At 39.0% G+C, this 25,981-nt stretch overlaps 1 protein-coding gene across 4 annotated transcripts in view; it reads left to right on the forward strand.

The window, feature by feature from the left end:
• The first annotated feature begins 10,618 nt into the window (after nucleotides 1-10,618).
• The window catches only part of PIK3R4 (phosphoinositide-3-kinase regulatory subunit 4), a 33,895-nt gene continuing 18,532 nt past the window's right edge, over nucleotides 10,619-25,981 (forward strand). The window contains exons 1-8 of one of the 4 annotated variants that reach the window (XM_039336232.1): nucleotides 10,619-10,759; nucleotides 11,598-11,815; nucleotides 14,446-15,208; nucleotides 19,232-19,365; nucleotides 19,493-20,075; nucleotides 21,711-21,845; nucleotides 23,244-23,465; nucleotides 25,508-25,681. In XM_039336232.1, the coding sequence (XP_039192166.1) occupies nucleotides 14,479-15,208; nucleotides 19,232-19,365; nucleotides 19,493-20,075; nucleotides 21,711-21,845; nucleotides 23,244-23,465; nucleotides 25,508-25,681 (1,978 nt within the window). In that variant the 5' untranslated portion in view covers nucleotides 10,619-10,759; nucleotides 11,598-11,815; nucleotides 14,446-14,478. Of the gene's footprint in view, nucleotides 10,760-10,784; nucleotides 10,955-11,597; nucleotides 11,817-14,445; nucleotides 15,209-17,298; nucleotides 17,336-19,231; nucleotides 19,366-19,492; nucleotides 20,076-21,710; nucleotides 21,846-23,243; nucleotides 23,466-25,507; nucleotides 25,682-25,981 lie in introns of those variants that run through there. The other 3 variants (XM_039336233.1, XM_039336234.1, XM_039336236.1) reach the window with 3 other exon arrangements.

Raw genomic sequence — 25,981 nt, forward strand, 5'->3', positions numbered from 1 at the left:
GATTACTATGGTTAAGCAAATTATCATGGGTCTTTAAAAGAGGACATCAGGTGCTAGCCTTTTACGACCTCCTGCTGGCTTCCCCATTGACTTGTAAGAAACTGGCAAATGGCGACCACATGACTGTGGCATGCTGCAACAGCTGGAACTTCAAGGACCAGTCGTAAATCTACTTGTTCAGTGCAACTTGAAATTCAAATAGTCATTGAACAAGTAAATGTTTTTCAATATGTAAAGAACAGGAAAAAAGTTAAGGAAATGATTGGTCCACTAGTGGGAGAAAGTGGCAAGAAGATGACAAGCAACCGGAAGAAAGTAGAACTACTCAACTCGTTTTTTTGCATCTGTCTTTACACAAAGGGAAAAAACAATCCAACCTATCAAAAACAGTACCGTAAAAAACAAATTACAAACACAAGTTAAGATAGACAATAAAATGGCAAGTGAGCACCTGTCCACCCTAGATGAGTTCAAATCACCAGGACCAGATGGATTACACCCTAAGGTTCTAAAAAAGGAACTGGCAGATGTGATTTCAGAACCATTGAACTATATCTTTCAAAGATCCTGGAGAACTGGGGAACTACCAAAGGACTGGAAAAGAGCTAATGTAATTCCCATCTTCAAAAAAGGAAACAAAATGGATCCAGGAAACTACAGACCCATCAGCCTGACCTCAATTCCTGGGAAGATTTTGGAAAAGATAATCAAGCAACGAATCAGTGAACACCTAGAGGCAAACAAAGTCATTACCAAAAGCCAACATGGGTTTGTCAAAAACAGATCATGCCAGATAAATCTTATTGCGTTTTTTGACCAGGGGACAAAATTAGTGGACCAGAGGAATGCTGTGGATATAATTTACTTGGACTTCAGTAAGGCATTTGATAAAGAAGACCACAACTTAGTACTTGATAAGATAGAAAAATATTGGTTAAACAGCATCATCATCAGATGGATTCATAGCTGGCTGACCGGCCGTATTCAGTGTGTGGTCCTCAATGGAACTGCATCTACATGGGCGGAAGTGTGTAGTGGGTGCCCCGGGCTTTGTTCTGGGCCCAGTGCTCTTCAATATATTCATCAATGATTTGGATGAGGGGATAGATGGGGAACTTATCAAATTTGCAAATGACACCAAGCTGGCAGGAATAGCCAACACTCCAGAAGATAGGTTTAAGATACAGAAGGATCTTGACAGACTCGAACATTGGGCGCGATTTAACAAAATGAAATTCAATAGTGAAAAAAACCAAGGTTCTATATTTAGGCAAGAAAAAGCAAATGCACAGGTACAGTATAGGTGGTATCTTACTCAATAGTAGCAACTGTGAGAGGGATCTTGGAGTCCTAGTGGACAATCACTTAAATATGAGCCAACAGTGTGCTGCAGCTGCCAAAAAAAGCCAATACACTGCTAGGCTGCATTAACAGAGGGATAGAATCAAGATCACGTGAAGTGTTAATACCACTTTATAATGTCTTGGTAAGGCCACACTTGGAATCCAGTTTTGGTCACACAATGTAAAAAAGATGTTGAAATTGTACAGAGAAGAGCAACAAAGATGATTAGGGGACTGGAGATTAAAACATATAAGGAACAGTTGCTGGAATTGGGTATGTCTAGTTTAATGAAGAGAAGGACGAGGGGTGACATGATAGCAGTGTTACAATATCTCAGGGGCTGCCACAAAGAAGAGGGAGTCAAGCTATTCTCCAAAACACCTGAAGGCAGGACAAGAAGCAATGCATGGGAACTAATCAAAGAGAGAAGCAACCTAGAACTAAGGAGAAATTTCCTGACAGTTAGAACAATTAATCAGTGGAACAACCTGCCTCCAGAAGCTTGAATGCTCCAGCACTGGAAGTTTTTAAGAAGAGACTGGACAACCATTTGTCTGACATGGTATAGGGTTTCCTGTGTGAGCAGGAGGTTGGACTAGAAGACCTCCAAGGTCACTTCCAACTTTATAATTACCATTATCATTAAGTGGTCTTTTAGAAAAGACCACATGTAAATAGTCTGTTTGAGATATTACTAAAATCCAATAATCCAATAAGAAATTATGGTTTCTAAGGAATACCAATAAATATGTCCATGATATTTTCATTTGTTTTATTTTTTACAAGAATATCATAAGCCATAGAACAAAAGCAAAATGTCTGCTCTATGGACCGTGGAATAAAGAATGTCAAATTATATTTACTTGCGTCACTTTCAATTTATTACACCATAATTTGGGATTATTTGGGCGGAAAATGAAAAGGTGCCAATACTTTGGGCAATGCTGATATATCTAAAGGGAAAGAATGTTCTAGACCTAGAGCATTTTTTTTTTTACTTTGAAGTAGAATCTGCTAATGAAATTCAGTTAAATATCTCAAGTGATGAATGTGCTTTTGCAGACCAGGCTCTCAAGTAAACCTGAAAAGATTGTCCTTATGAATTTCTGCTTTTTAGACCTGACCTACCTTCTATGTGGTAACACTGTTTCTTAGTGTCTAAAACAGCATTCCCTTTTTACATATCCAGCACCTGAACTATCCATACCCAGATTTCTCTCCCACTCATTGTTTATATTTACTCAGTTTTGGTGACTTTTAAGAATAAGCCTGCACTTTTAGATGCTATCACTTTCTTGTTAAATTTAGCTTTCTAACTAGCTACATAAATGGATGTGTAGTAGAGTCAGAAAAGAAGATAACTGCTCTAAAAGACTGTTTCTCATTACTGCAGATCATCACCCTCCTAATCAAATTTGCAAGAATTGAAACTATTCCATAAGAATGCCTGAGGGAGATTCATTTGCACAGCTGCTGTGGCAGTTACTGAACTAAAGCTAGTGCTTTTGGCACTGATGCTTGTAGAAAGTGCCCTTGGAGAGCACTGAATGTTTCACTACCTCCACAATTGGCTCAGGTTATAGCAAGAAATTCAAATTTTGAATATGCAAAAAGAGAAACTAAAATGCAGAAATAATTGTAATATAGCTGAATAAAAATAGAAATGATAAATTGCAAGCATGTAATAACAGGATGGCCAGGAATGTAGGCTGATGTCATGGTTTTGATTAACATCTCAACATTTGAAAAACTGTCATAAAGTTAGGACAATATGGAAAATAGTACAATGTAACCATTTGGAAGGGATGTAATCTAGAATCTTCCTGAAATGGAATGAACAAAAATATCCAGATATAAGGACTTATATGGAGAAATCAATAATCTAAATATTTTGAAGTAATAAGGAAATTGATAAATGAAGATGCTTTTGCACAAGGGGATCTACAGCCATGTTATAAACAACTGCAACTGAAAAATATATCTCTTTGATACAGTAGTTTAACATGGCTGCCTCCTTGTAAAGTGACTCTGAGTGGCAAATAGAGTTTAAAATTAGAACAATAAAACTATTTTAAAAAATCAAACACACGCAGAATTTATAAACAAAGAAGAAAAAAAGAAATACTGTAAAGAGCTGAAAAGAAAAAAAAACTTCAAATAATAAACCATTCACATTTCACTAATTTTCACACTCAGTGATCCAGACCCCAGTATTTTTGCTAGATTTTTAAGTTCATTTAAAAAGTGTACATGCTAGCATTTAAGAATGTTCTGCCATGTGCCATTTGAAAATAATTATAATTTCATGTACTCCTCCTGATTTTAGATAGCTGTACTTTAAAGTACATGCTAGCATTTTTTTATTTTTTAAATTAATATATTAACATGTTATGTACACATACAGTGATACAGGTTAAGCATACAGTGATACATTAAGTGATCGTGTCCATGAAAATAGAGCCATCTTGTGATGAAAATTAAAACTACAAGTTTTCACTTCTATTCACTGTTATAAAAATTAGTTTGGAAAATACTGCCATTCACTGATGGATGGCCAGTATAAAGGTATCACTTTTTTACCTCAGTCTTCTGGGCTAGTTTGTGCATATGCAGCTTATAAGAACATCAAATAATTAGTTACATTTTTGCTTTAAATTATATCATGCATTTATAGATTATTTGAAATTAAAAAAGAAATCAGAAGACAGCACTCTTACCAACAGATGATTTTTCATTAAAACATGGCAATTCCAAGTATCAGGATCCAGAAGAAGAGCCTTCTCTGTTGCAGTGCTGCCCTTTGGAAGACCTTACCTTCAAAGGTAAGATTTGCCCACATTCCCCTATCTTTGCATAAGAGCCAGAAGACCTGGCTGTGCTGTTGGTCTGAGGACCAAATGGGGGAGCTCCACATTGGAGGTGGCTGCTGGATTTATGGCAGATATCACCTCCCCCCATTGTGCTCGCTACTCTTCACTCACAGATATTTTCATTATCGTATTGATATATTCTTGCTGTTTTCTTTTTCATTGTTTATTTTATTGTTCTATTATTTTACTTCTATTCTTTTATACCAGGGCTTTTTTTGTCATAGAACGCCCAGAACAGAGTTCCGGCACCTTTTTTTGGATGGAACTTTGTAGGGTAGGCAAGGCAGATTGTATGATGTGTGTGAGTTCCGGACCTTTTTTTTTTTTTTTACAACAAAAGCACTGGTTTATACTCATTTTTTCATTTTTTTATTGTTGTAAGCTACCTAGAGTAGTCCCACAGTGAGATAGGCGGCAAATAAATTTAGTAAGTAAGTAAATAAATAGCACCTTGTAGTAAATCAAGATATGAACAATTATAATTTTATCAGAATCATAGTAATAGGTTGGAATACATAGTATATTGAACATGTATATATTAGCAATTTGCAATAAATTTTCTCCTGAATATAAAAGTGAACCTTTCACACACACACAATTTTTTTTCTTCCTTTCTCTTTTTACCTTTACAACGATAATTTACTTTTTTCTTTTATACTTTTAGCTTTCCACCTATAACGTTACTCTTTTATTTCACCAATTGACTGCAAGTAAATTACCCTTACACCAATGCACTCTATAAAGTGCTCTGTTTCAAAATCTTCAAAACATAAAAATGATACTATGGCTTAACATGAACATGATATAAATTATACCAGTAAGCCAATTCATTAGTTTTTTCCTACACTTCATACACAATTCTAGGCTAAAATGTGGGTGACAAGTTTGAGATTCAAACATGCAGTCACTCAAAGGGATTCAATGAATAATGTGCAGCAGCAACAACACTGCGTCGGAGGAGCTTCAGCAGTTGCCGCCTTTGCCGTTGTTGGTCGCCTTCACCCGGGCGGCAGGGGACACTGCTCACCATTTGTACTAATGCCCGGGAGAGAAAGGAGAGCCCCGGAGCTTGAAGACCGGTGGAAAGGAGAGCTCCGGAGACGGAGCCAGCCAGCCGCCATTGCCGTGCCGGCTGGAACCAGCCAGCAGCCATTGCTGCGCCGGCATCAGGAGCAAACCGCCAAGCTGGAGGACCGGTGGAAAGGAGAGCCCCAGAGAGAAAGGAGAGCCCTGGAGCTGGAAGACCGGCGGAAAGGAGAGGCCCGGAGACGGAGCCAGCCAGCCGCCATTGCTGCACCGGCCGGAGACAGCCAGCAGCCATTGCCGCGCCGGCACCGCCCAGCTGGAAGCTCGTGTGAGGACCGCCACTGCCAGAGGAAGAGTGTAGAGGGAGGAGGAGAAAAAGCAGGCCATTCTCTCTCCGTGGCCTCAGGCGGGCTACACCCCTTCACTGTGTGGTCATGCTCGTCAGTCCGGCCCTGCGAGACCAGTGGGGCCGCCACGCACCACGGGGGGCCTGCCTGGCGCCATCCCGTTGTCGCTGCTGCCACTGCCGGGGGGCGGGGGCTGGCCCCTTGTGACTTTTGGACTTCGATTCCTAGAACCTCTTAGCCAGTATATGTTGACTGTTTGATTGTTTTTTAATTTTCTTTTTAGTTTTATTGTATTAGGGTATGTATGGGTGTAAGTGATGGAGCTGGGAACGAGAACTGGTGCCCCCTCTGCTGAGTGTGTAAACAGAAGTGGAGGGGGGGGGCGGATGTACTTCCCGGCTCGATTTGAATGTGAGATGTGGCCTGCCGGGAGGGGTGGATGGTGGGAGGAGACCTGCGGGGTGGGTGGGGAGTTTTCGGGGGTGGAGGTAGGCCGGAACATCCCGGTTATTGTAGGGAGAGGTAGATATGGCGGGAGCCAAGGGGTGGGCCATCTTCGGGGAACAAGGACTCGCTGCATTAAAGTGATTACCTGTTCCGACCCCTTGGACTCTTCTCCAATACCTGGAGAGGGGGGTGTTCAGGACCCTGGCCTCAGGTTGCTGCTTCTTAATACCAGGTCGGTTATTAATAAAGCCCCCCTCATCCGGGACTTGATACTAGATGAGGAGGCCGACCTGGCATGTATTACTGAGACCTGGCTGGGCCAAGAGGGAGGTGTTCTTCTCTCAGAGATGTGCCCAGATGGGTTTCAGATAATGCACCAACCGCAACTCCAGGGAAGGGGTGGGGGAATAGCGATTCTTGTCCGAGAATCCTTGAGACCTCGCAGGATCCCAGCCCCAGAGGTTGTTGGGTGTGAGTCCCTTCTCTTGAGGTTGGATTCAAGGGTTCAGTCGGGCTTGTTGTTGACATACCTGCCTCCCAGCTATGTGACAACAGCCCTGCCTGAGCTGCTGGAGGGGGTAGCCGGGTTGGCGGTGGAATTCCCCAGGCTTATGGTGCTGGGGGATTTCAATCTGCCATCACTCGGCAAATCCTCTGGTGTGGCTCAGGAGTTCATGGCTTCCATGACAAGCATGGCCCTGACCCAGATAATTCAGGGTCCGACCCATAGGGGAGGACACACGCTCGACTTGGTATTCCTCTCAGGGCAGTGGAGACGTGATTTCGATTTAAGGGGTATAGTTACTTCTCCCTTGTCATGGTCGGATCGCTTCCTGTTGAGGTTAGATTTCTCGGTCCTACTCCCCCACCGCAGGGAGGCGGAACCGATTAGGTGGTTCCGCCCCAGGCATTTAATGGACCCAGAGGGGTTCCAAATAGCGCTTGGGGGTTTTCCTGATTCCCTCCTCCACGAACCGGCTGAGTCCTTGGTCGCTGCTTGGAATAAGGCGGCATCAGGGACGTTAGACCTGATTGCGCCTTTGCGACCTCTCCGTGATTGTGGATCCCGGAGGGCACCTTGGTTTACCAAGGAGCTACGGGAGATGAAGCGTCAGAAGAGATGTCTAGAGCGACGCTGGAGGGCTAGTAACTCCGAATCCGACCGGACACTTCTAAGAGCCTATATTAGGACTTATTTAGTGGCGATACGAGCGGCAAAATGTTCGCATTTTTCCGCACTTATTGCGTCTGCAGAATCTCACCCCATCGCCCTGTTTAGGGTGACCCGTTCCCTACTTAACGTTCGGGAAGCCGGGGAGCCCTTACAGGGTAGAGCGGAGGAATTTGTGCAATTCCTATCAGACAAAATCGCTCAGATTCAGACAGACCTAGACTCCGATTGGGCAGGGCCTTCTGAGATGGGGCAGGTCTTAGCTCAGTTTTATGGGATGAATTTGAGTCTGTGACCGCTGAGGATATTAACAGAGCGGTGGGAGCAATGAGCGCCTCCATTTGTTTATTGGACCCGTGTCCTTCCTGGTTGGTCTCAGCTGCTCCAGGTATTGATCAACGCTTTGTTGAGGGAGGGGTCTTTCCCGCAATCCTTGAAGGAGGCGGTTGTGAGGCCCCTTCTCAAGGAGCCTACCCTGGACCCGGCTGACTTAAATAACTTCCGTCCAGTCTCCAATCTCCCCTTTTTGGAGAAGGTTGTAGAGAGAGTGGTGGCGCTCCAGCTCCGACGGTCTCTGGATGAAGCGGATTATCTAGACCCTTTTCAATCTGGCTTCAGGCCTGGCTTCAGCACAGAAACCGCTTTGGTCGCGCTGATGGATGATCTTTGGCGGGCCCGAGACAGGGGTTATTCCTCTGTCTTGGTGCTACTTGATCTCTCAGCGGCTTTTGATACCTTCGATCATGGTATCCTTTTGCGACGACTTGAAGGGGTGGGAGTGGGAGGCACCGTTTTACGGTGGTTCTCCTCCTACCTCTCTGGCCGGTCGCAATCGGTACTGGTGGGAGGGCAGAGGTCAACCCCGAGGCCCCTTGAATGCGGTGTGCCGCAGGGGTCGGTCCTCTCCCCCCTCCTATTTAACATTTATATGAAGCCGCTGGGTGAGATCATCAGACAGCACGGGGTGAGGTTTCATCAGTATGTTGATGATACCCAGTTATATATCTCCTCCCAGAGCTCTCTCAGTGAAGCGGCCGAAATTTTATTAATATGTTTGTTTAAGATTAATTGGAATATTTTAATTGAAATTAGTGGAGCTTAAAAGCAGGAGTGATTTATGTAGATGTAATAGTAGGGATGCTTCCGTGGATTGATTGAATTTTAAGAAGAAATAGATTAAACTAAATTTGTTATATCATGTGAGGAAATAGAGGGGGGAATTTTTTTTCTTTTTTTAAGATATTAATTTTAGTTTTTTTTATATATATGACTTGTTTTGCTATGATTTATCACCCTTTCATCATGTTTTCCTGAGCACTTCGATGTTAAAATTTAAAAAAAACAATAAAATGTGTATTAAAAAATAAAAAAAGAAAAAAAGTGCGAATAGGCATCCAGTAGCTAGCTTGAAGCCTGCCTGAATGAAGAATTTAGGGGGAGTTGAAAGTGAGACAGGTTCCTACGACCATTTTTCGATGGTCTTAGGCAATCCCTGTGAAAAGATCGTTCGACCTCTAAAGGGGTTGCGACCCACAGGTTGAGAACCGCTGCTCTAACATCTGCTATAAAGCGTGTTCTACAATTATTTGAACCTCTCCGTTCATATTTTTTAAGTTTAGACAAATGTCCTAAAATCCTGGAATCGTTTTTCAATAATGAAATATCTGAGATATTAATGTATTTTGTACATAATCAAGCATTTATTTTTCACAAAATGATTCAAAAGATAGAAGGTGAACACATTTCAGCTACAGAAGTTAGTCTTATTTTGAATGACTTTATATCCTTCAATATAAAACTCGATTTGAAGAAAAATTTCTTCCTTTAGTTATAAAAAGAAAATTGTCAGACTTAGAGGAATCAAATCCAGGCATAACGGAAAAGTTTATCAAAGAAGTGCAGAATTTTTATTAAACATGTTTTCAATATATCGAAGAATGGTCTGAAACAAACATCACAGGAAATAAGTTTTCAATGGTTTTTTTTTACTTCATCACAAGTATATTGGACAGATATTGAACCTTGTATTGAATTTTTATCTAAAGAAATGCCAGACATTAAAATAGACGACAATTGTCTCTTTGAAGAAATTAGAAGACTGAATGTATTTTTAAATTCTGAAAAATTAATACAATGGGAAAATAAACAAACTGAAATTGATAAAAGATGAGTGGAAAATTCAGCCATTTCAAAAATGAACATATTCCATATGAAAATTTATTTATTCTTGTTCAATTTATGTTGTGCTGCCCTGGAACTAATGCAGCAGTTGAAAGGGTTTTTTCAATTGCTATTGATTTTTGGAAAAGTGAGAAATCGAGATTGAATGTTGATACTCTAGCACTTGCCATAAAATTCAATATGAAGGATATTTCTTGTTCAGATATTTCCAATATATTGTTAGATGATACATTGACAAAAAATATTCATTCAATGGAAAAGTACTCATTTAAATAATAAATAGGCATGTAAGCATAATTACAATATAAAATGTTATTGTTACAAATGTTTTTATTATGCATTTATCATATTATAGTGTATTCTGTATTATTGTTGCAATGAATAAAATGTTTCTTTTATTTACGACATTTTTTTTCTTCAATTTATTTGTGTCCTTCTCATTGTAATAAAGTCGGTCACCTTATTTAAGAATACTTTGGTCCTTGCTTCCTTAAAGCAGTTTTTTTCAGCATGACCCCTTCCACTGCTCACCACTTTTAATATTTTGGAAAAACATTATACCTAGCTCTTTCATAGAGTATTTGTGATTCAAGATTCCTTCTTGGCCCTATATTTTGTAAAGTATTGTTAGTATGATTCATTAATGATTTTGTTATTGAGCATGGTTATACCTTACTAGTTGTCTGAACTGTGTGCAAATGGCTGGAGTATAAATTCCATAAATAAGCTTAGGTACACAAACTGGAATCCCCCACAGTTAGTGAGTGTCACCAGTGAAAGTTGGTCCTCTTTGAGCAGACGAAGATCTCAAAATATAGCTTGGGGGGAAAGCAGTTAGCAAATATCTTCAGCTATACGGACTAAATAGGCATAGTATAAAGACAGAGTGTAAAGACAGGTGAGTGAGCGAGCACGACGAATCCATAAGTTAACCCATCTCTTGGACCAAGGATTGAATCCCAAATTGGTAGGAAGCTCCTTCGAGGGCAGCGAACCAGTAACAGCCTCGGAGGCGTCCCTCTCACGCAGGGTTCTTGTGAGAATTAAAACGCAGGCATTTCTGTACTCCTGCAGCTCCTCTTCCAAACCCTGCCGACCCTATCTGTCTAAGCTATCCCTCACCTTCCGCGCAGCTTCTTCGCTAGCTCTCTTAACCCAGCCCCCAGAGGCGAGGCCGGCGTTCAAACAACCAGCCAGCCTCCCAGGTTACGTCTTTTCAGCCCCGTCAGGATGTGAGCTCACGACGCCACCTCCTCCTTCCTTTTGTGTAATGTTTACCGGTTCCGTGTAAGCAAAGAAGCTGAAAATCGCTCTGGGCCCTGTTGGCCTGGGTTCCCCGGGTCGGGCCCCCTCTAGTTTTGGCGACAAAGGGGGTGAGTCGTGGAAGGAGGGGGCGGCTGAAAATACGGGCTAGCTTTCTCCGGACTTGGTCCATCTGTAGTATGGAAGCTGGTGGATGCCCGCTTGTGGGGCATTAAGGGCAGCTTGGCAGAAGGTGAATCGGACTACGGTCGCGCGTCTTCGGCAGCCAGCAAAGAATACCCGGGCGTCCCTGACCATGCGGGCAGGTAGTCCTATAGCATCAGGCGGGAGGCTGGGTGGAGAAAAAAACACACCCCTCAACTTGGGGCTTTCCACTTGCTTTCTTTGGAAGAATGCCTCTAGTTCGCAATATTTTCGAAGATTCTTGCGCTTCTCTGTTGTTTGAACTCCCCCTACAAGCGAGTACCTTGTGGTGAGTAAAAGGGCTTGGGAAGTCCAAGCTCAAGTCTGCCCTTAGCTACTGAAACCTAACGAGGAACCAGCGAAGGCAGTAGATCCCAGTCAAGCTACCTCAAGGGATTGTTGTTTGATGGCAATAAGGGACTGCTAAAGGCAGAGATCTATGGCCTGAAAACGATCAGAATCATCCGATTGTGGGTGGGTGGGGGGAAGAGGAGATGATAGGCAGTGAATTTTTGTAGGAATGAAGGGAAAAGCAGACAAATTAATTTTGACAAGCCAAGTTAGTTTTAACTTGTCACAAGTACAATCATTTGTTTAATCATCATCATTCTCAAAAACAGCTGGATTGATAAACTGTTATGCCAGAACTAGATAAACCACTTTATAGTTCAACTCTTTCTATACCTTAATGGTGTATATGGTGTAAATGACCTTTATAGGAATATGAAAAAGTACAAAATGTTTCTTTGTTCATTCTTCCTGAAGAATGTCCATGCAGGTTGGAGAAATGTAATTCAGCATATGAAAAGACCTAATATGGGAAACCTAATACGGGACAGTAAGATATGAAGTTTATATTTGACAATAAATTTCAGAAAGAAGCTGGATAGAGTTGTACATTACAGTACTGGCCCAGAAGATAATACTGGAGGAGAGACAAGCAGTTATTCTGGTGTTACCGCTTCAGAAAATCTTCTTTCTCAGTTAAGTTTACTATTATGATCACTGACTAGCATTTTCTGCAGTTATTGCATAATGTTTTCTAAAATCAGTGGAAGTAAATAAAATAATTCATTGTAATGCTATAAATGCAGATACAGTACTAAGGAATTTTAATATTAAAACTAACAGGAATATAAAATTATTTTGTCATCAAAAAAATCAAAGTGTTTACCTACTAAATAGCAAACTGCTAAGCAAATAGACAGATTGTGCAAAAATATATGTATATAAATATCATTAGGGACAATGTCTGAAAAAAAACTATAACAAAGGGCTAAAGTATAAAGTGCAACTTAAAAAAATATCAGAAATTTAAATTTGGAGGAAGAATAGCTTTATAGCTTTATTTATACCTTTTATAGGCTGCCTGACTACCAATGACTCTGGATGGACTTGCCATTTGGATTACTGAAAGTCAGAAAAATTATAACAATACATACAGTAGATATAGAATGTAGTCTCTTAGGTATAGTAAGTGTAAGCTTTTTGTGGTAATTGTTAAGGTAATTGGCTGTAGTTTATATTAGCAATAATATTTATTGTTTATGTAATATTATCATTTGAGCCCACAAGAAATAGGTAGGAACAATATGTATGCCACATTGAGTTGTAAAAAAATAAAGGCAAGATATAAGTGTAATACATAAAGTCCTTGATTTACATCCACAATTGAGCCAAAATATATCTTGTTAAGTAACAGAATAGTTAAGTGAGTTTTGCTCCATTTTGTAACTACTTGACATAGTGGTTAAGGGAATCACTACCTTTGTTACGTTAGTAACATAGTTGTTAAATGAATCTGGCTTCCCCATAGACTTTACTTGTCAGAAGGTCACAAAAGGTGTTTACATGACCCTGGGACACTCCAACCATCATAAATATAAGCCTGTTGCCAAGTGTCTGAGTTTTGATCATGTAACCATGGGGGATGCTTCAATGGTTGTAAGTGTGAAAAATGGTCATAAGCACTTTTTTCAATGCCATTGTAACTTTGAATGGTCACTAAATGAATGGCTATAAGTCGAGGACTACATGTAAATAAGTAAAACATCTGAAACTTTTAAATAATTAAAACTATATCACGAATTGTTATTTAAAGTCAACATGACTACTTCCTTTTTAATTGCAGAAAAAATATTTAGTACATAGAAATAATAGTTTATAATTACCTGTAGCTTACATTTATTTTTGAAAAATTATATGTATGTATGCAGTATAGTTGTGAATTTCTGTATAGTATCTACAACATATACACAAATATTGTACATTTCAATGTAACAGGAGAAGCAATTTAGAAAACATTAGGTTAGATCTGTAAGAAGTTAATTGAATTAAGTTAAGATTAATTGCATGATTATTTTGTCTGTTCATTTCAATTCACTTTTTGCAAAGCCTGTTGATAGGGCAAGAAGTGTCTGTTGATAGGGCAAGAAGTTTCTATTTGTTATACTTTGTTTTCCCCTTCTTTTTAGTTCAGCAAAAAGAAGTTGTAACATCAGTTTAATATAAAGGTACAATTATTCCCAGGGCCACTGTGGTAGACAAGATGCTCTGGATTCAGCTGATATTAGGTCATTCTTGCTCCATCTCTACTATGATAAGTTTTTAGGGTTAATGTTCCAAGACGGGTCCCCAACCCCCAGTCCGTGGACTGGCACCAGGCCGCGGCATGCCAGTAACTGGTCTGTGCAAACAAGCAAAGCCCCATCTGCGGGATTCAGGCAGTAACATGAAACCCACACCCCTTCCGGCCCGCAGAAGATCTCTCTCCATGGGACCAGTCCCTGGTGCTGGAAAAGTTGGGGACCTCTGTTCTAATATTAGGAAATATTTTCACCACTTCAGGAGAAGGAGAATAAATATACAGGTAGTCCTCAGTTAATGAGTGTCCTGTTTAGTGACCATTCAGTGTTATGACAGCATTGAAAAAGTGACTTTGTGACCAGGCCTCAACTTAAGGTCAGATGAGTGCCATTTACAAGCTTTATTAGCAATAATACACCTTTTAAATTTCATAACTTTAATCACTATAGATATTCTGCAATGTCATACCAGACAATAGCATAATCTGGCCCATAAAAGAATCCGTCTATTGTTTTATAAATAATGTAATTGTTTTAATAAATTACAATATAGTTTTGTTTGCTTCTTGTAAAAAACGATAAGGTTTAATAAACCACTTAGATCCTTGGGAATATTTTTAATAATTACCATGATTTAAAAATGTATAAATATGTTGTAAAATAAATTGGGTTTCTGTTGTAATCATTGATTTATATAAGTAGATATCAGGAAAGAAAAACTGTAATAACAGAAATTAATATAAGGGCCCACAAAAACATATAAATAAAGTGGATTTTTTGTGAAAAATTTGGCTACTGAGAAACTGCTTTGAGTTCTGAAGGGTAAAAAGATATTTTAATCAATAGTTTTATAGAGTTATAAGTTTTAGTTAAATTAATCATATAAATGAAAAAAATTACTAAACTTATTATATTTTATTATAAACTATAGAGCAACTCTGTTAATAATTTGAATGGGAGAAGTGCATAAATATCCTAGGTTGAGAACAATATCAGTCAAAGTGATAAAATAACTTTGTGTTTTTTAGGTGGCATAGTAATATTAAAGTGAAGAAGTTGCAATGGGGAATCAGCTGGCTGGCATTGCCCCCTCTCAGATACTTTCTGTTGACAGCTATTTCTCAGACATCCATGATTTTGAATATGACAAAAGATTGGGCAGCACTCGTTTTTTTAAAGTTGCCCGAGCTAAACATCGAGAAGGTTTAGTGGTTGTCAAAGTGTTTGCCATTCAGGATCCAACTTTGCCATTAACTAGTTACAAGCAGGAATTGGAGGAACTGAAAATACGATTGCATTCTGCACAAAATTGTCTTCCTTTTCAGAAAGCCACATTATCTGAAAAAGCAGCCATGTTGTTCAGACAGTATGTGCGAGATAATCTTTATGATCGAATTAGTACCCGGCCATTCCTAAACAACATTGAAAAGAGATGGATTGCTTTCCAGATTTTGACTGCAGTAGATCAAGCACACAGGTCTGGAGTCCGGCATGGAGACATCAAAACTGAAAATGTGATGGTGACCAGCTGGAACTGGGTCCTTTTAACAGATTTTGCAAGCTTTAAACCAACCTACCTCCCTGAAGACAATCCTGCTGATTTCAATTATTTCTTTGATACTTCGAGAAGGAGAACATGTTACATTGCTCCAGAGCGCTTTGTTGATGGCAGTATGTTTGCCACAGAATTGGAGAATATACGAGATCCTTCTACTCCCCTGGTTGATTTGGTCAACAGTAATCAGCGCAGCAGAGGGGAATTGAAACGTGCAATGGATATATTTTCTGCAGGTATTTCAAAGTGATAATAGTTAAGGATAATCTGTGCTTTGCCTTCATAGAAAATGAGTAGTAAACACTTCAATTTTGAAAATTAGTATTGAAAAGTATGCTCTGATTTCTGGAAGAAGCTAGGGAAGTGTAAATTTGGGATCAACTATTACCCTAAATCAGTGTTTCTCAAACTTGGTAACCTTAAGATATGTGGACTTCAACTCCCAGAAGACCTAGCCAGCACACAATACTGGAATTTGGGGGATCTTTACTCTAAAGCAATGTTTCTCAATTGTGGCAACTTGAACCCATGCTGGCTGAGGAATTGTGGAAACTGAAGTCCACCTATCTTAAAGTTACGAAGCTTGAGAATCACTCTAAATCATCTGGCCATCATGTGATTAATTCAGTTTATCTAACGAATGAAGACAAATAATATGTGTCCCAGGATAATGTTGCAGGATCCAGTCTGGGTCAGTCAACAGGACCAGAGGTTTAGTCTTTCAACATTTGGACTTGTGCTGGAGCCCATCCTCAAGGAACTCTACCAGAATGTGTACTTTGGTCTATTATATGTGTAGTATTTATGTGGTGCCTGGTTGTGTGTGGCTTTTTATTGATGGCCAGCTGTTAAGTTATTGGCTATTGTTTCTTTGTGCTGCCAAGTCCTTGGCTCCTAAGGACGTGATAAGCTGGTGATAAATAAAGCACTCTTGTTGACTGACTTGCAGATCTCGGAGGCTGCATTCTACTGCTTCCGAAATGGTTGTTATATTTATTAGAAGAAAGAAGATATAAGACTAACTATATGGCACACTCTGCCATACATCAAAAACATTTTGATAGCTTCTGAGATTGCAAGATGACATGAGGATAGATCATGTATTGCAAAGATTGCTTGGAGGTAGGAGAAACTTCTAATGTAATCTACCAGATCCCATGCACGGATTGCCCTTTGACTTTGTAGGACAGACAGGGAGGAAACTAACCACCAGATTGCAAGAACACAACCAAATGGTCAAATGTGGGGCTCCAAAGTCATTGGTAGCCTCACATTGCAATGAACAAGGACATACATTCAATTTCACAGCCACTAAAATTGTTGGCTGAGCAGGTACAAAAATAGAGAAATGGTTGAGGCCTGGGAAATGCGCCCCGCCCCTTGTCAGTCAACAGGATTTACCACCAGTTTATCAAGTACTTGGGAGCAGAGGACTTGGCAGCACAAGAAAATAACAGCCAGCGACTTAATAGCTGGCCATCAACACCCCAATCAACAAATAAAAAGCTACATGTAACCAGACATTGTATAAATACTGTGCATAGAATAGCCCAAAGCACATTTTGGTAGAGAGATGTTTCCTGAGGATAGACTCCAGCACGAGTCAGAAAGCTCTGAAAACTGAACCTTTGGTCCTGGTGACCAACCCAGGTTGAATTCTGCAACAATTTATCTAGCTGGTTACCTTAAAGCTTCCTTGGAAATAATAAAGCTAGGTTTGTTTTTGGGGTGAATGTGATACACTACTTCAGAATATACGTATATAGAAGAATATCGGGAAGTTCTTACTGTTTTTGTAAATAAATAGCAATACCTAGAAAGCCGTTAGCTATGAAAGATCAAGCCTTGCTTTCTCCAGAATTTTAGTATTCTGCAAGCAGTTAGTTTTGACACACGGGAGGCAAATAGTTGTGAGTTTGTGGCCATCTGTGTTTTGAAATCATATTGTCCCAAGGAAACTTTTTTTGATATTTCTATAGTTAATCTAGAGTTGTAAAATATGCTGAATAAAAATAGTGTCTGTATATTTGTATGCTAGGAAAACAGAAAAAGATGCTTCAAATGAATGGCAATTCAAATATAATATTTTTCAACAATTATAGGTGGGACTTGCTTTATAGTTGGTCCTGAATTTTCAGGACATTCAAACTTCAGCTGCCTGGTTATTGAGAAGGGCAACTGGTGATTCATATATTTCACTTTTGATGATGCGATAGCATTGGCTGTCAATTGAGGCCAAGTTCCAAGTTAGTGTTCTAACATACCAACCTTTAAATGATTATGGGGCAAAATATATATTAACATACCTTTATCATTATAGAGATAAATACCCAATAGCATGATGGAAGATCCTGCTATATACTGTAAGTTGCTGAGTGTCATCTAGTAGTTTCTTATCAGAGGGTCTTTGTGATGAAGTTCTTTGGCTGTAGAAAGTTTTTCCTCCTCAAAATTTGGAAGGTCCTTATTATAACAACTTTTGGGCACTTCCTGTAATTATGTCCCCACTTTTTATTTTTATTAAACTTTGTTTAAACATTGCTTATTTTGTATTTTATTGTTTCTTATTGTAAGTGACTGAGGTATTTATTTATTAAATCTGAAAGATTTAAATTTTTTTAAAAAGATATAAAATCATTTTAAAAACTGTAAAGCACAACCAGTTAAAATATAAAACATTAAAAAACAGAAACCTTTCATTATAATAATAGAGGAGTTATATGGGCAACCCTAGAGGCCCCATTATTATGCCCATCGCTTCATTCCAGACCTGCTGAAGTTTCCAAGTGGCCTTTAAGATCAGTTCCTTGTATAGCGTGTTGCAGTAACCCAGACAGAAGATGATCAAGGCATGGATGACCCAAGAAAGCAGTAAATATAATAATTAATTTGTTTAAATTAATAAATACACTTAATTCATTTCCTGATATCAAACAACTGCCCTTTGCAGTTGCTCCAGGGCTCCAAGAAAAACAATGGATACTTTAAAAAGTTGTAGACCAAGGGTGTCAAACTGCCACCCCGTGGGCCGGATGTGTCATGGCAAAACCGCACCCACATCATTGCTGGCAATGGAAAAAAGTGATACATCACCACACATCATGTGATGTTGCGAGTTTGACACCCCTGTTGTAGACAATGTTTCAAATTGAATCAAAAATGTTGCTCAACCCTGCTTACTATATATAATCTATATATACTATATATATATATCATCATGACAAATATTTGATCATTGCACTTCCCATATATTCAGGGTCCAACCTTTCTTTAAAGTGAGCTTCCAAATATGTTTAAATGATTTTGCTGCAACCAACTATTGGGAAATCTATTATTAGAAGCTGCATATACCTGTCTATCAATTTGAAAAGCCAAATCTACATCTTTTACTTTGTTTTGAGCCACTATTTTTAATAGCTGTGGAAAGAGAATCCATTTTTTTGTTTTTTCTGTTTGTTTGATCTTTTCTGGATTTCTTAGGATACCAGGAAAAAAAAAACCCAATATGAGTAATACTTTTTTTTCTCTCATTTCAACGAGGTAGGGTTTCTGTTTCTTTTAAAAGTTATAATAGCGGCGGTTGCCTTGATGGCTTCTAGATGTTTTGGCAAAACTCCACTGTTTTGGCTTAGGATAAATAGAAACTTAATTCCTTACTCCAAGTTTAATCTTCCATAAATCTCACTGCCTCCTCTTTGCTAGCTGCAAGATGCAGACTAATACTGTACAATTAGGCTACTAAACACATGAGAATTATTAAGGAGGTGGAGAAAGCTGATCCTTTTTGTTTTTTACACTGTCTCAGAAATGTGAGTCCGCATGATGGATAGATCAATATGATCGCATTGCAGCTATGTTGTATATGTGAAGAATGCTCTTTCATATTTTTAACAAATGAACACAAATTAATAGAGCATATGGGTTTTCATCTAATCAGGATCTTGGCATGCAAATATGGAATGATTTTTTTTCATGTTAAACAACAGCCTGGTATGTGATATTTTTACTAGCAATCTAGAATAGAGCTGTCCAAAGCAGGTGGTTTTAGATAGCATTGAGTTAAAAATTAAAGCTTTCCATACTTGTAATTATAGGGTTAAAGAATGCTAATAGCATATTGTAGATAGGCCAGATCTAGAAGTTAGAAAACATAGCTGATTTTGTTATGATCATCGAAGCCAATAAATGTGGTTTAGAAATAATAAATATAAATAAATAATTCATAATTGTCTGCTCCTTATGTTCTTTCCTCCCCCCAGGTTGTGTAATAGCTGAGCTGTTTACAGAAGGTGTGCCTCTCTTTGATTTGTCACAGCTTTTGGCATATAGAAATGGCCTCTTTTCCCCTGAACAGGCCCTGAGTAAAATTGAAGATCGAAGTATTAGAGAATTGGTAAATAATTCTACTCCCTTTATGGTGGCTTACTCCATTTTTCTGTACTTATTTAACAGCATTCTTTCTGAATCGTCCCTCTTCACTCTGCTATCTTGATCTCTTTTTTTCTGTTTTTTTCCTGAAGGTTATTCAAATGATCCAGTGTGAACCTGAAAAGCGTTTAGCAGCTGAAGATTACTTGAAGCAACAACGTAACAATGCATTTCCAGAAATATTCTACACTTTCCTTCAGCCATATATGGCACAATTTGCCAAGGAAACCTTTGTATCTGCTGATGAGCGCATCCTTGTTATCCGTAAAGACCTGGACAATATAATCCACAATCTCTGTGGGCATGATCAGACAGAAAAGGCTGAGGGAGAGACAAAGGAAAATGGATTAGTCATCTTGGTGTCGGTGATAACTTCGTGCCTGCAGACCCTGAAATACTGTGATTCAAAACTGGCTGCCTTGGAGTTGATTCTTCAGTTGACACCTAAGTTAAGCGTAGAAATCCTACTGGATCGTATCACCCCTTATCTCTTGCACTTCAGCAATGACTCTGTGCCCAGAGTGAGGGCAGAAGCTGTTAGGACACTCACTAAAGTTCTGACTTTGGTTAAAGAAGTTCCACGGAATGATACCAATATCTACCCAGAGTACATCTTGCCGGGTATTGCACACCTGGCCCAGGATGAAGCAACTATTGTCAGACTAGCTTATGCTGGTAAGAAGTGAGTGTGGGCTGTGAGATAAGATGAAAAATTACTAGGACTCATTTGTTCATCTGTTATTTGTTTTTCTTGTAAATAATAAAGATGGCAGCTAATTATATGTAAGTGTGATTTAGATACTGAATTTTATTTCTTTATATGAGACTTTAAGTTATTAAAAATCAAGATTGGTAATTGGATACAACTTTCATAGCAAGAATGTTTCTTGATTTTCTGTATTATTCAATACCATTTTGTATAGGTATCTCTACATAATCAAGTTGGTGGATGCCCTGAAACTTTTAAGATAATGTTCTAGTTTCTCACACAGAATGTCTCTCCAGGATATGTATGGAGTCATACAACTCCTCCCATAGTGATTGTGACTATTTTCAAGCCTTATTTACCCAATATGGGTTGTATAAGACGGCTCTCTGCTACCTATATAACCTAATGGGACATTACATTTCCATTACCAGCTTATTTTTTTTTAATGAGACAAAAAAATAAACTTATGGTATTTCTATTGATATTCCTTGAGAATGCTTATATGGGACCAGGAGGCACCCTTAACAATAAATATGATACTACAAATTAGTCTTTTTCTTGTAGCCTGGAGAGGGAGTCTGGAAGGATAATTAAAATTACCCTTGGAAACATTAGTGTCCATATTCAGTGCACTACCAACTTTTTCCTGAAATGTATATTGTTATGTTTGTATTTTAAGAATGTAATAATTACTTTATAGGATTGAGAAAAAAATCTTAGTTCATTTTCCAGTTTTCTTTGGATGATCATCCAAGAACCATTCAGAGTTTTTAGGTGAACAAGCCCAATTATAAATATAGAGAGAGGCATCTTTGCAAGTTACCTAAAAAAATGTACTTTTTGAATGAAAGTTATTTTAGAGCAGTGGTTCTCAACCTTTTTAATGCCGTCACCCCCAACCGGTCGTAAGTCGAGGACTACCCAACCAGTCGTAAGTCGAGGACTTTCCCTGCCCGGGAGTGCTGTGCATGCGTGGTGCCACCCCCTGCGCCGGCCGAGGCGTAGCTGGCAAGGGGCAGCGACAGTGCAGGGTGACCATCGGCTAGGCTGCCAGCTGGCCCAGCCCAAGGGAGATAAGGCACCCGCCGGGCCCCACGCACGCCAGCAACCCTCCCTGTGCCCGCCGGCCTCCCACCTCCCATCCCTGGCCCTCTTTTACTTACATTTTTAGTAGCTGCTCAGCAGGGAGGGGTGGAAATTTCCCTCCCTTCTGCCTTCGCTGCAGACAACTTGCAGCACCATTTGCAGAATGGGACTTTTGGCGGGCTCAGCAGGGCAGAGGCAGCCTGGACAATTCCTATTGGCTTTTGAAAGTCAATAGAATTAGACTCTATTCAAGAGAGTCTATTCTATTGGCTTTCAAAAGCCAATAGAATAAAAGGGAGTAGCAGAGCTAAGGAAAAGCGGAAAAAATGGCGGACTGTGTTGTTTGGCGACCCCCGTGAAATGGTCGTTTGACCCCAAATGGGGTCCCGACCCACAGGTTGAGAACCACTGTTTTAGAGTGTTTGGAAGGCATTAGTGAGACTTCTATGACTAAGATTAATATAGTTCCGGTTATATTTATTCTGTGACACTGTTTTTTCTTTTCATTTTTGCAGAGAACATAGCATTGTTGGCTGAAACTGCTCTGAGGTTTTTGGAGCTAGTCCAGTTGAAAACTCTGAACATGGAAAATGAACCAAACAGTGAAGAAACAGATGATGCAATGCATCCTAGTGAAAATTATGATACTGGTAATGTATTTCTTATACTGACTTACCTTAAGTATCATCTATATAATTTCCAGATAAACATCTACAGGATACAATTTCTGTTTTTCATGCTTTTTTAATGTAGTCTTTCCCAGACTAGAACTTTCAAGATATGCTGGCTAGGAATTATGGAAGTTGCAATTTCACTATATCTGGCAGAATGTTTCCTGATTCCAAAAAGATACCAAGAATTCCCCCCCCTTTTTTGGGGGAAATTATGCTATTTTATCATAATCTACACCAGGGATCTTGAAACCTAGCCCTTTTATGACTTGTGGACTTCAACTCCCAGAATTCCTCAGCCAGGCACGCTGGCTGAGGAATTCTGATAGTTGAAGTCCACAAGTCATAAAAGGGCCAAGTTTGAAGACCCCTGATCTACAGCATTTAAATAAATGTTACACCAGTTCCACCTTGAGCAATAGCATAGACTTTAAATGCTTTGCTTTAAGCCTACATAACTGATATTATTATCTGATGCAAGATGAGTGCTAACTTGGAAGGATTTTTGAATTGAATGGAAGTTGGAGCATAATTTTTTCCCCTCTCTAGCCACTCATGTTCTTTTTAAACCTACTTTCCATTATTCCACCCTTCCTAACCCGATTCCCTATAGATTTTTTGGAGACTGACTCCTTGAATTCCAGGGCATGGTTTTGGGCCCTTTTTCATAATTTTCAGAAGATTTAAAGAGTTGCTTCCCAGAGATCTCTCATTCTCGATTCCCATTCTTAGAATGCCCCAAAATGAGCTGATACATTTCAACTATGTCCCAACCAATAACATCACCATATCATAACATATGTTTCTGAGATTCTCCAAAGGTTGAAAAGCTGAACTGTGGTGCCCGATCTTTTAGAGGTTTCCTATTTCTTCTGTAATTAAATTGTTTTAAGGTGATAGCAGTGTAGGAGCTGTGTATGTTGCAGCTCATATAGACTACGTGCTGTGAGCAAAATAATTAGTGACTTGATCTTGGGTTTTTGATGGTCTGATAGCCAAATGTTATAAAGTATTGCTATAGCTCATGTTCAAAATATGTGAGAGAATGCCATATTAATTGATATGTAAATTTCCCCTTAGCTTTGAAGTCCTGCTCCCTCTTTTATTTATCATATATTATGATACAATTTTAAAAGAGGTGGATTGTAGATCAGACTCTATTAGACTTTTTCTCTTGTAACATAGTATGTTGCATTTGTCACTCATGATGTCATGACATAATTTGTTAAAATACATAATTTGTTACATTTTCATAAATGTTAACAATCCAGCAAAGATAAAAGAAGAGATTACTGAACAAAAATAATATATTGCATTGAATGAGAGTGAACGTCTATTCTACATTTTATCTGATCTGTTTCTATGTTACTCTTGCAGAGCTTCAGGCCTTGCATGAAATGATTCAGCAAAAAGTGGTCACTTTATTAAGTGATCCAGAAAACATTGTTAAACAGACTTTAATGGAGAATGGGATCACACGTCTTTGTGTTTTTTTTGGACGACAAAAAGCCAATGATGTACTTCTCTCCCATATGATCACTTTTCTCAATGATAAGAATGATTGGCATTTACGGGGAGCATTTTTTGACAGTATCGTGGGTAAGTTCTTAGCAACAGAAATAATATATCCATTATATTATAGGAGGAATGGTTTTATTAACAGATGAATTAAACAGTTTTATATGTAAACAAATCCCTTTAATGTGAATAGCTACAGACTTAAATCACGTGAACCAACTTGTATTTATGTACCACTAGTCAGTAAAGTCTCTCACAAGATGACCAGTCAGATGCACCATGAATATTGTATAGGTCAGGGATAGGCAACCTTGGTTCTTTTATGACTCGTGGACTTCAACTCCCAGAAGTCCATGCGTCATAAAAGAGCCAAGGTTGCCTACTCCTGGTATAGGTAGTACTGAGGTTATAATGACAGTTGGGACTGGGATTACTCCAGTAAGCAATGTAGTCATGAAGCAGAACATATTGTGACCATATCACTTAGCAATGGCTGTCAAAACATCACAACCTCATGAGTCATTAAATCATTAAGCTGGAAGAGGCGAGCGTCCCAAAAAGGAGTATGGGAGTGTCATGGGTCAGCCAGAGACGGTCGTGGGGCAGACCACTAAAGAACACAGGCAGGCTGATGAGGGCCACAGGTGGGGTGGGGAGGTTGCTTGCAGGTATGTGGATATGCTACAGAGTTCAGGTGGGAGTACTGCAAGATCTTGCTGTTGTAATAGGGCTCCTAGGGAGGAAAAGAACAGATTTTCAACCTTTCCTGCTTGCTTGCATTGACTTTTCTTGTAGGAATCTAGGTGGGAATGTCTCAAATGGTGATCATAGGACTGTGGCTTACTGCAGTATCATAATCATGAATAAGCACTTGGAACGTGATCGCGTAACATTAGGGATGCTTGATAGCTAAAATTGCAGTTGCAAATTATTTAGTGCCATCGTAATTTTTTAAAAGAATTTTTTATTTTATTTCCAAATTTAAAATACAAACAAAACAAAACAAAAAAAAAATGAAATAAGACAAAAACATAGAAATGTTCATAAAAAAAACATACACATAAATTACCCCTCCCCAGTTGAATATTATGAATATATTTCAACAATAATAATTTCCTCCCATTGCAAAACAGGCTTACAATTTATAAATTTCTACAGTTCTATTTATTCAACTAATTTGACCTATCTTATCTACTGCAAAAAGAGTTAACAGGTTAAACCCAACAGAAAAGTGCAATTGTAATTTTGGACAGTCATTGAAAAAGCGATCTTAAGTTGAGGACTACCCAGAATGGTATAGACATACAGCAGTGGTTCTCAACCTGTGGGTCAGGACCCCATTTGGGGTCGAATGACCATTTCACGGGGATCGCCAAACAACGCAGTCTGCCATTTCCCCCCCCCCCCTTTTCCTTAGCTGTGCTACTCCCTTTTATTCTATTGGCTTTTGAAAGCCAATAGAATAGACTCTCTTGAATAGAGTCTAATTCTATTGGCTTTCAAAAGCCAATAGGAATTGTCCAGGCTGTCTCTGCCCTGCTGAGCCCGCCAAAAGTCCCATTCTGCAAACGGTGCTGCACCAGTTGAGTAGTCCTCGATTTACGACCGGTTGAGTAGTCCTCGACTTACGACCGGTTGGGGGTCACGGCATTAAAAAGGTTGAGAACCACTGACATACAGCTATGAATCATCCCATGTTGTCTACCTTCAGCATATGATAATCAGAAATATATTATGTTTGCATATTTAGCACTGATAATTAGTCCTCCATCTTACACTTAAAATTAATGCCACAGTTTAGGGAAGCATGGTCCTTGCTAAATTATATTTATATTCCAGCCAATAATGAAGGATGCTGAGAACTGAAACTCAGTTACATGTGAATGGTCCTGGGCTTCCCATCCCTGATGTCTTCCATTAAGCACTAAAACAGTGCCAACAAATTCTGAAAAAGAATATGAGAAATCTATAGAAAACAGCTGCTGGTTTTAAAATGACGTTTGATTTCATTCTTTTTCAAAATCAGATGAATTGTCTTCCAATATATGTTGAATTTAGTTTGTAAAAGTATTTAATCTTTTAGGAATTATAATTTATATCTTTTAAATCTACCTGGATTTTAGGTGTGGCTGCTTATGTTGGCTGGCAAAGTTCTTCCATTCTAAAGCCTTTGCTTCAACAAGGACTCAGTGATGTTGAAGAATTTGTAATATATAAAGCTCTCAATGCCCTTACCTGTATGTGCCAATTAGGGCTTCTGCAGAAACCTCATATATATGAGTTTGTGTATGATATTGGTAAGTCAGCTCCTTCCCCGCCAGTTTCAAAAGTCTTTGTATGGCATGTAATTTAATCAATGGTATATAGTCAGTCTCCCTAATTTAATATCACCCAAGCGGCTTCCAGAAAATGGAGTTCTTGCAACTGTAGTGTGAACACATCCAGATAGTTAGGAAAGATTCTACTAGATTAAAATAGCTTTATCTAATTATCAGTTGACATATTTGCAATATTAAATTATCCTACTCATTCAAATATACTGAAATCCTTTCCAAATAACTTTGATTAGTCATTGATAGCATTTTACATTCATAAAA

The sequence above is a fragment of the Crotalus tigris genome, unplaced genomic scaffold (genome assembly GCF_016545835.1).
Source record: "Crotalus tigris isolate CLP2741 ecotype Arizona unplaced genomic scaffold, ASM1654583v1 scf7180000017666.27876245, whole genome shotgun sequence".
Taxonomy (NCBI): Eukaryota; Metazoa; Chordata; class Lepidosauria; order Squamata; family Viperidae; genus Crotalus; species Crotalus tigris.